The 10,480-nt window shown below is 25.3% G+C and overlaps 4 protein-coding genes across 6 annotated transcripts; 2 read left to right on the top strand and 2 right to left on the bottom strand.

The window, feature by feature from the left end:
• Window positions 1–517: 517 nt before the first annotated feature.
• LOC122855443 (transmembrane protein 147) lies at window positions 518–2,081 on the bottom strand. The gene is made up of 3 exons (XM_044156802.1): window positions 1,910–2,081; window positions 1,702–1,840; window positions 518–1,363 (listed from the first exon to the last, which is right to left on the bottom strand). Exons 1-3 carry the CDS (start codon window positions 1,984–1,986, stop codon window positions 890–892), a joined length of 690 nt encoding a protein of 229 aa, XP_044012737.1. The 5' UTR covers window positions 1,987–2,081; the 3' UTR covers window positions 518–889.
• Window positions 2,082–3,337: 1,256 nt separating this feature from the next.
• On the top strand, window positions 3,338–4,680 carry LOC122855442 (coiled-coil domain-containing protein 130 homolog). The gene is made up of 3 exons (XM_044156801.1): window positions 3,338–3,551; window positions 3,653–3,967; window positions 4,038–4,680. Exons 2-3 carry the CDS (start codon window positions 3,656–3,658, stop codon window positions 4,638–4,640), a joined length of 915 nt encoding a protein of 304 aa, XP_044012736.1. The 5' UTR covers window positions 3,338–3,551; window positions 3,653–3,655; the 3' UTR covers window positions 4,641–4,680.
• LOC122855441 (arf-GAP with coiled-coil, ANK repeat and PH domain-containing protein 2) lies at window positions 4,649–8,440 on the bottom strand. Of its 3 annotated transcripts, XM_044156799.1 has the most exons (6): window positions 7,908–7,984; window positions 7,645–7,824; window positions 7,505–7,562; window positions 7,364–7,422; window positions 7,093–7,266; window positions 4,652–7,022 (listed from the first exon to the last, which is right to left on the bottom strand). In XM_044156799.1, exons 4-6 carry the CDS (start codon window positions 7,399–7,401, stop codon window positions 4,901–4,903), a joined length of 2,334 nt encoding a protein of 777 aa, XP_044012734.1. In that variant the 5' UTR covers window positions 7,402–7,422; window positions 7,505–7,562; window positions 7,645–7,824; window positions 7,908–7,984; the 3' UTR covers window positions 4,652–4,900. The 3 variants fall into 3 exon arrangements, with proteins under 3 accessions (XP_044012733.1, XP_044012734.1, XP_044012735.1); XM_044156798.1 differs by lacking the exon at window positions 7,645–7,824 and having other exon boundaries at window positions 4,649–7,022; window positions 7,908–8,440; XM_044156800.1 differs by lacking the exons at window positions 7,645–7,824; window positions 7,908–7,984 and adding an exon at window positions 8,075–8,439.
• A 196-nt stretch (window positions 8,441–8,636) lies between these two features.
• LOC122855440 lies at window positions 8,637–10,366 on the top strand. The gene is made up of 4 exons (XM_044156796.1): window positions 8,637–9,064; window positions 9,280–9,360; window positions 9,432–9,827; window positions 9,900–10,366. Exons 1-4 carry the CDS (start codon window positions 9,062–9,064, stop codon window positions 10,104–10,106), a joined length of 687 nt encoding a protein of 228 aa, XP_044012731.1. The 5' UTR covers window positions 8,637–9,061; the 3' UTR covers window positions 10,107–10,366.
• The last annotated feature ends 114 nt before the right edge of the window (window positions 10,367–10,480 follow it).

Here is a 10,480-nt window from a genome sequence, read left to right as displayed (position 1 = left end):
TCACTACACACTTAATTCTTGACAGATGAATCACATAATAAATATTATTTTTTGTCCAAAAAATCAACGATGCCAAAGTGTAGATGAACAGTGAACTCCTTATCTCCATCATCATCATCATCACAACCACCAAATGAAGAAGAAGAAGAAGGCTTTATCCACCATCTTTTAATGAATTTTGAAAATGATAATGACAATTGTTAATAAAATGATAAAAATGTAAATGAAAATGATAAATAAATGATAAAAATGTAAAAGAAAAGAAAATTAAATGATAAAAGAAAATAAAAATAAATGATAGAGAAAGTAAAAGAATAAAAATTAAAATTATGTCAAAGAAAATTCATGTCGTTTATAAATTATATATTAAAATCTAAAAATATATAATTCATGTAAATTATTTTCTTTTGCTTTCAAGTATATTTAAATTATTATTGTAATTTCAAAATTAACTAGATAATAATAATAAAAAAAATCAACAAAAGACTATAATAAACAAAAAAATAATTAAACTATTTTTTTTTAATTTTGGTTGTATTGATCAAGCAAGTGTTGTTGTTACCCGACAGTAAATTAAAAGTCAGTCATAACACGAACCGATTTAAAAAACCTACATCATTGTAAAAATTAAATTGCTAACTATTTTTTGTTTGATCATTTATTTTCATAGACAACGAACGAATGTAATTCCTCGCATTTTCAGTATCTTATAATCATTCTAATTCTCATTCATTCTTCATCAATATATATATATTACTAGAAAAATATTTTAAAATAAAGAAACTAAAAAAAATTAGAAGATAAACAAACTGTTTATATATCTATATAAAAAAAAAAAAAATATTATTACACGATGAATTAGTACCTAGCAAATGATGATTTGATCTTTTTAAAAAATACCAATTGAATTGGCTAAGCCAGAGTATAAATTTAATGTAATTCCACCGGTGCCTAATGTCACGATAGCTTTAATTAAAAGTGATGTCCATGGACTAATAAGTAACATCGATGATAGTATGTCAACTGTAAGTGGACGATATACAGTGAGTATGAGCATTGTAATAACCAATGGTACTAATACTCGTCGTAAATCATGTCGTGACCATAGCCATACTAAACAAGCTGTTGTTATATGCTGAATAAGTAAAATATTTGATTCCAGACTTTTTTGAATATACCTCCAATCAAATTCAGCACCTCTTGCACCAATCCACAACAAAAGAAATCTTGTTAATAGTACTTCAGCACCTGCCCAACCAACTCCAGCAGTTAAAATTTTTGCATGTCCTTTACCAGGTATTCTATTGAGAACCAAGAAGATTCCCACTAGGTCCAGTAAATCAATTGAATACTTTGAAAATTCCTGTGGGTTAAAAAAAATATTATAGATAATCAATACAGAAAAATAATTCATCATTGTAAAGAACAAATGAACATTTAATTATTATAAAATATTATATGCATGAAAATTTAATGTATTAATTGTTTAAAATATTTTTTTCAATTGTTGGGGGTTTGAATTATTATTTGAGGTTATTGGTGTATTGATAAATGATTTTTAAACACAAGAAAAAAATTGTCAACTCACGTCAAGAATAAATTAGTTTTCTTGTTTGAAAAAAACAAGTTTGTTGTTTTGATTCAAGGAGTTGTAACTTTTGATTTATCAATTTAAAAATGAGTAAATAAAAATCTACTTACACCAAAAAATTCAAATCCTTCTTGTACTGTATTGTCAGTTGTGGGAAAAAATGTAGCCAAAGCCAACATTTTTACAAGCTGAATAAAAACGTAAATTCCTCCTGCTTGAATACATTTCCAAAATGCTCCATACTCAGAACTAAAATACCAAAAAAATAATTATTGGTTAGAATAATAAAAGTATTACATTTATTTAGAGTATACTTACAGTCCTGAATATTTGTATATTAAATAATATGGCACATAAATTAGAGCAACGCAGTTTCCAAAATGATACAAAGTCATGATTGTTTTCAAAATTGTATGAACCAGCTATTAAACACCGGTGTCATGTGCCAATCAGTGCCAATATCAGCCCAAACCACCACGTCAAAAGTCAAAACTCCCCCCCGAGGGTGTCAATTAAATAATACGATTATTATCATTATTGTAAAGGCTATTTTACATTCGAAAAAAAAAACAAAAATGGCCGACTTTTATTCTAGCGGGAAAGAAATATTAAAATTCAAAAAACAAAAGTTAAAACAATAACTAAAACTGACAATAAAAATTGTTTAAATATTATTAATTATTTATAATATTCCTTGAGTGAATATTAAATGACTACTTAAATTAAATTAGTTTAAATTAGTTAAATAAAAATGTACCTATACGGTTTATTTAGTATAAATAACAAGAGGCAAGAAATAACAACTGGATAATAAAAAATAAATGTACTGAAATTTATCCATCTACTAAATTATTGAAATATATATATTCTAATTAGAACATTATTTATTATTTTTATTAAATCATTACAATTTAACTTGTGGTTAATAATAAATTAATAATTAATAAAATTAAATTAATTGAACTTTAAGTTCAAAGTTTATTTGAATTGATTTTGATTTTTGCTCAACAGAAAAAATTAATATTTTAACAATTTTTTGTAAAATTGCTTTTACAAATTGATAGTCAAAAATTTCACCGGAATCTTTAGCTGTTTTTTTCTCAAATAAAATAATAAAATAATAATGTTGGAGTGTGTGTTCTGAAGAAGAAGACCAGAAGGGCCTCCTCTCTCTTCTTCTTCAGACCACACACTCCAACATTTCTTTTAAGCAGCGCAACTATCAACAACAACTATATCGAATTATATTATAACTGAAGGCACCATCTTAATATTTTCATCAACGGTAGTTAAATGAACAGAATGATTCATAGATGATGACCATCTCTCATATTGAAAAAGCCGGGGATCGAACCCAGACTTTCACGATGCAGAGCAGCGGTTCTGCTGCTCTACCATTACGCTATGAAAACCTCCACTCTTTCCTTATAAAATAAACCCAATCAAATTATTTCCTCCGCGAACCATTGATTTGGCAATTATTTTTGTATTTGAAATATTATAATTTGATATATGATTTATTTTCGGAAAAAATACTTTTGGCGACCGCCGGGGAATTGAGGTCTTTACTCTTTAATCTTTATTTAAAATTTATTTAAAAATGTTAAAAAGGCTTTTTTACATCTCTCAATCTCTGGGGTTTTTATTTTTTCCACCAAAAAAAAAATCTCGAGCAGGGTCATTAATGACTGTTAATGACCAACCTGTTTTGTGTTTTTTTTTTTTTTTTCTACAGTAAATTTTGACAACTGACAAGTGACAACGACTTGATAAATTTATTGATAATATTGGATAATACAATTAATAATATTCTTGAAATTCAGCTAATATTTTGGATAAAAACTTTTGCCTACAATTTCAACTGTTCTTGGATGTAATCATCTACCTGAATCTAATAAATTTATTCACTGTAAAGTTGCACTTAAAAATAAACATAAACAAAGTCTAATTAAACAAACTCGTAAGTACTGTTGATAAATAAATAATACCAATACTTGTTTATTGTATTTTCATAATAGATATAATTAATAAAATGAATTTATAATTTTTTTTTAAATATAGAAAATGGGTGAACGCAAAGGAACAAATTTGTACTATCCACCAGACTACAATCCCAAAGCTGGTGGACTAAATAAATTTATGGGTACTCATGCACTTCGTGAACGTGCACGTAAACTTCATGAGGGTATACTGATAATACGTTTTGAAATGCCATTTAATATTTGGTGTGATAAATGTAATAATCATATTGGCATGGGAGTACGTTATAATGCTGAGAAAAAAAAAATTGGAATGTATTATACAACACCACTTTATCAATTTCGAATGAAATGCCATTTGTGTGATAATCATTTCGAAATAAAAACAGATCCAGCTGTAAGTTTACATAGCTATATTAAAATGTAAATTAATTGACAATTTGATAATGTTATTTATTTTATTGCAGAATTTTACGTACATTATTGAGAGTGGAGCAAGAAGACAAGAAAATCGTTGGGATCCAATCGAAAATGAACAAGTTGTTCCAGAAACAAAAGAAGTATCAAATAGATTGCATGACGATGCAATGTACAAATTAGAACATGGTGTTGATGATACAAAAAAAGCAAGATCACAAGATTACAGATTAAATAAAATAATTGCTACAAATAATTTACAATGGAAAGATGATTTTTCATCAAATTGTGCATTACGTGATGCATTTAGAAAGAAAAAAAATGATGAAAAAAATAGCAAAAATAAATCATTATTAATAACAAAAGTTGGAGTTAATTTTCCACTAATTGAAGAGCACAAAGATGACATACAATTGGCACAATTATTAATGAAAAATAAAAAAAATGAAAAAAGAAAAAAATTACCACATGAAAAAATATTATCACATTTAAAAATAACGAAAAAAAATAAAATAGTTAATAATAATTCAAAAGCTGGTTCATCAAAAGAACAAAAAGTTATATTACCTAAAATTAATTCAGAGCCTAGTCCATGTACATCACTTGTCAGCTATGAATTAAGTTCAGACAGTGATGAAAAAAATTCACCTTAAATTTGGTTACCTGTTTAATTAATTTATTTTTCTGTGTATATTATTTATTAAAAATTTATCGATAAATTTAAAAACAATATTTAATAAAAAAATAATATTAAATTGCCTTAATTATTTGTCTGTAAATATTATTTATTATTAATTATTTAAAAATGATTATTATAAAATTATTATTAGACTTAATTAAATATAATTTAAGGCTTTAATTTCATATTGAAATATGTCAAATGGTAAGAAAAATATATTATGTATTAAAATTGTTATTTGGGAGATTTTGAAATACTGTATTCATCACTTCGTCTTTGTAAACGTTCAGGATGAGAGCATGCTAATTGACTGAAATCACGAACAACTTCATTAAATGTTTCATCACCAGTAACTCCAGTATCAGGATTAATCATTTCTTCATTTAATAAACCCAATCTCAATAATGTTACACAATCAGCATTAGCTTGTTCAATAGCAATTGACAATGGTTTAATCCCATTGTTATCTTTAACATGCTGATCAGCATTATGTTTAAGTAATAAACAAACTTGTGCTGTATGTCCATATTCTGTTGCCAAATGTAATGGTGTTTTACCATCTGAATCTTGAAAATTAACTTTAGCTCCATTTAGAATAAGATATTCACAAGACATAACAGATCCACTTAATATTGCTTGATACAAAGCTGTTCTATTATGATCATTTGTATTACACCACATTTTATCAGCACCAGCTGCTAATGCTCTACACATAACTGGTAAATTATGAGCAACAGCAGCTTTATAAAGCAGCAAATCAGCATGTAAATTATCAATATCTTCTTCATTATCAAATTCTTCATCTTCACCAGCAGTTGAATCATGATCAGATGTTAATTCTAATGTACTTTCAATTAATGGTTCTGGTAAATTACAACCAAACACTAATACATCTTCATTGTTATCAATATTATCATCATGTTTTTTATCTTTTTTATCTTTATTTTTTAATGATTTTTTAGGCTTTATTTTTTCATCTAATGTAGTTTGATTTTTTGAATCTGATGTATTGCTTGATTGTGATTTTTTAATAGAACCACTAGACATATCATTTTTATATCTATATAATTTATCATGACTACGAGGACGACGACGTAATTTTTTAACACTCCATCTTCTAAAATTTACAACTTCACGACTTTTATGCTGACGTGATAATGTTAAATTTGCCAATGGCTCAACAAATTTACGATCAATGTATTTTAATTTAATCCATGTTTCACGAATATCATTAGCACATGATGGTGTTGCTTTAATAACAGATGATTCAACTGGTACAGCTTCATAAATACTATTGATAACATTATTACCTAATTCTGCCATGACTTTAAGTATCTCTGGTTCCCAATCATCAAGTGTTAATGATCTAACTTTGCTATAATGAACACCAAGACCTCTGTGTACTCCAGAACAATCAATACACAATGTTATACCTAAATTAATACTTGCCCATCTTGGATTTGAATTACCACAATCACAACATGTATCATTACCAGGTATTTTTAATAATTGTTCCCATATTCTTGTTTTTGGTTTTGGTGGTGGTCTTATTGGTCTTTTATTATCTTGATGAATTTTATAAAATGTACTTAATGTATTTGTTGTTGTATCTGTTTCAATTTCTCTTTGTATTGCAGCACCAATTGCTTGTTGTGTTGCTACAATCCATGCTAAATATATTTTTTCACTATCAGCTTGTAATATATGACTTCTTTTTGGACTAACAACTTCAAAACAATTTCTTCTATCACAATCAACAACTGGTTTAACTGAACATATACGTAAATCTTTTTCCATAATTGTATAATCATCATCACCAGTACGTTTTTTATAAACAAGTTGATGATCTTTTAAACAAAACCATCTTCTATTCCATGTTTTAAATGCATTTGTTGATCTTTTAAATAAATAACCTTCCATTTTTTGATTATCAGATGATAATTCTGGTATTATATCATCTGTTTTAACTTTATCATGACGATTTTCCATTTTTTTTTCTAATTTTAATGAATCATTACGCATTATTATTAAACGTTCACCTAAATCTTTTAAAAAAGGATCTAAATCTTGTGATAAATCACTTCCTTGATGATAATAAGTAAAACATGCATGCATATAACACAATAAACTTCCTAATATTTCATGACGACGACGAGCTTGAAGCATTGTCAATGCATTTATATAATCCAATGCTGTATACTGAAAACATGATCTTGTTGCTGTTAATATATTTGAAGTTTCTTCATACTCTGATGGTCGAGATTTTGATATTTGTGAATTTTTATTCAATGCAACATCTAAATCATTTGATACTTTTTCAAAACAATGACGTAATTCTTTTGCTTTTTTTATATCACTGTAAATAAATTTGATAAATTATTAATACTATTATTTATATTTAAATTAATTTTGATTTATCAAATTACCTTTTTATAAAATTATTTAAATCTTTAACAACTGTTCTTAATGCTTGGTCCAATAAAATTGTTTGAAACTTGTTCATTTCTTGCAATGCATGAACCAACTTACTGAGACTCGTCATAACTTCTTCATCATCATTGAAAAATTGAGACAACTCAAACATGCTGTTTGTAAATTGGCTAAAAAATATAAAATTATTTTCAATGCAATTATCATGTAAATATTTATTATTTTAAAATAACGAAATTGAGAGGAAAAAAATGTTATTTTCTATACCTTTGTTGGTTTAGAAATGATTTACCAAGATCAATCATTGATGAACAATTTTTTAACACCTATAAAAATTAAATGAATTATTATTTTTGATAATAACACTTATAAAAATTGTTGATAATAAAAATACATATGATTATATACCTTTTCTAATTTTTGTTCGAGTTGATCTATGTTTCCTTCTACTTTTTCGATACATGTTCTGTAAATGACATTTTAAAATAAATTAGATATGTATACATAACTTGAAGCATCAAGTTGTACAACAACAAATAATACGTAACCCAAATTTGCATACCAAGCGTAGAGAATAAAAAATATTTCTTCGTTTTTTATTTACTTATTCTTATCATTTGTTATTAATTAAAGCAAAGATGTTATTATTTTTTTAAATAAAAGTAATGTTGAATGTTAAATTGGAGCATTCCAAATTCAAGCAGAATTTATGACAAATGAAATAACTACTAAAATTTAAATATTTCATATGAATTATTATAAAAAATAAATTATTGCCTAATTAATTTAATAAATTGAGGATAATTCTCACCGAAATTGTGGTGAATCACGAAGACACTCATCAAAATTTGTTAAAATATTCATGACGTTTAATTTTTTTTATAATAGTTCAACTGATTGTTTAGAAATATTATTATTTATATTACCAAAATAATTATTATATTAATTTTGAGTAACAAAAAAATTAAACATGCTCACAATTTTATTTTTTATTTTCTTATTATTGTTACTGGTAAAAGCAACAATCATATTCTCAATACTTTTTTGTGTGAGTTTTTCTAAAAACTTTTAATTAGTGTTGATTACTCGTGATAAAAATAACATATCCTGAACAAAAGATTAAATTTATGTCAGATTGTCACAATTGTCAGTGAATCACAGAGTTATAATAATGAGTAATTTACCAAATTACCAGTCATCTTGGTTATTTACTGTTATTTAATATAAAATGTCCAACAGTGTTGGGCTTTTTTTTGTAAATATACGCATTTTGTATTGTTTTGTATTATACCCGTATTATACAGATAAAATTAATTGAAACTAATAAAATATTATTAATTTACCGGTATTCTTTCATCTCTAAAAAATTAAAATTCATTAAAATAATAAATACAAATAAAGTATAGTTAGTCTAGCTAATTGTCAATTTTTTTTTTTTTTTGTTATTCAAGTATTTTAAGGGGTTGAATTTAAAAATTAATCAAACAACAATTTAAGGGTGTAAATTTATTTAACATTTAAATAGGTAATATTTGTTTAAATAAAATAATAAATTTGTTTGTAAATATTGTTATTGTTGTTGACATTGTTGACATTGTTAAATTGTTTATCTCGATTGCAAATTGCAATGAGATTCATGAGCCGTTATTCACGGTTTAGTTAGTCAAAATATTTTTAAGAGGGGCAAGTGGGGGCAAGGAATTGCAAGGAATCAAGGATTTACAAGAAAAGGAACATTGGGGGGAAGTAATTCTACTTGTTGCTGCATAACGGTACCAGAAGAAAAGGAAAAAAAAAAAAAAAAAAAAAACCACGTGTGGAGTAATTTTATTGAGTTGTAAACTGGAGCACTAGCACCACTAGTTTGGCCTTACATCATCTAGGTTTGCTAATTGCTATTTAACTTGCAATTGAATTCATTATTATTTTAAAAATAATACAAGTGGATAAATAATTAAATGAAAAATGGTAAGTAATATTAATAAATTATTTAAGCTAAGCACTTATTTTAAGATCAAATAAAATAGAGGTTATGATGAATTTTTTTTAACAGAAAAAAATAAAGATTAACACAATTATTTAATAAGCAAATAGGATTTATTAATATTGTTGTTTAAATATATTTATTTAAATTTATTTTTGGAGTTAATGGATTAATGTGATTTTTTTTTTTTTTACTTTAGCTTACTACAGATGACATTGAATCTGTTTTTGGTGCCAACGATGATCGCCTGTCACAAATTGAGCTAGAAAAAAAGCAAAAAGTATGAATATTATTATTTATTTTATTAATTTTTGAAAACAATTTTTAATTATATTAAATTATTTTTTTTAGTTTGAGGATGATGTAATACCAAGTCAATGTTTTTCAAGTGACGATGAAAGCTGGTTAATTTCATTTTTTAAAACAAGAAAAATGAAACATAAAATCTCCACTGAAGCATTTAAAGAACTGAAAGAAAGAGAAGAAAAGTTATTAAATCCTGAAGCTGTTGATAAGATTGATAGTGAACATGGAGATAATTATGTTGCACCTGCTAATCTTGAAGGAAGTAGTACAAATTTGGGTGATAAATGTCGTCAAGATAGTATGGATTTTAATGCATCATCATCAGGCTGTGGATCATGTAGCAAACATGACAATTCAAATAGTGAAAATTTTAAATATGATGCAGTTAGATGCAGAGATGCAATTAGAAGAACTAAAGACTTGTTTCAACAATTATTAGATGTAAATTTTATTTTATTAACTATGTATATTTTTATATTTTAGATAAAGTAATTAATTTTGTTTTTGTTGCAGACACCTTGTGATAATGATGACGCTATTTTAAATGACTTTGATACAGATGATAAATTAATAAATCAACGTGATGATACTACATGTGATAGTGAAAATTTAAATTATGATTCAATTAGAAGACAACGAATGAAACGTAAAATTTATATTGAAATACTAAAAGAAAAAAAAAGTCGATTAGGAAAAATTGCTGTTAATAATTTAAGTTGATAAAAAAGGTTAATATTGTAAAAAAAAAAAATTGAATTATTAACTGCATCAACGTGATTGTATAATTATAAAATATACTGTATCTGATTTTTTTTTTTTTTTATTTTTTTTTTATATAAATTAATTATTGTAATTTATATTTTTATAATTATTTGTTGTCTAATTTTTTTTTCATTTAATTTGACAATCGAGTAATGCAGAATATTTTATAAATTTTTTGTAAACTTGCTGCTAACAAAGTATAATACCAAATTGAGTTGCAATTTTTTCCCATTAATTTTATAACATTAGCTGCTAATTTTTGTAAACAATTAAAATATTGTCAATGATTATTCATATGTAAAAATTAATTAATATATTTTATTTATCTGAAA

Source organism: Aphidius gifuensis, linkage group LG4 (assembly GCF_014905175.1).
Source record: "Aphidius gifuensis isolate YNYX2018 linkage group LG4, ASM1490517v1, whole genome shotgun sequence".
Lineage (NCBI taxonomy): Eukaryota > Metazoa > Arthropoda > Insecta > Hymenoptera > Braconidae > Aphidius > Aphidius gifuensis.
This window is presented reverse-complemented; position numbering and strand designations above follow the sequence as displayed.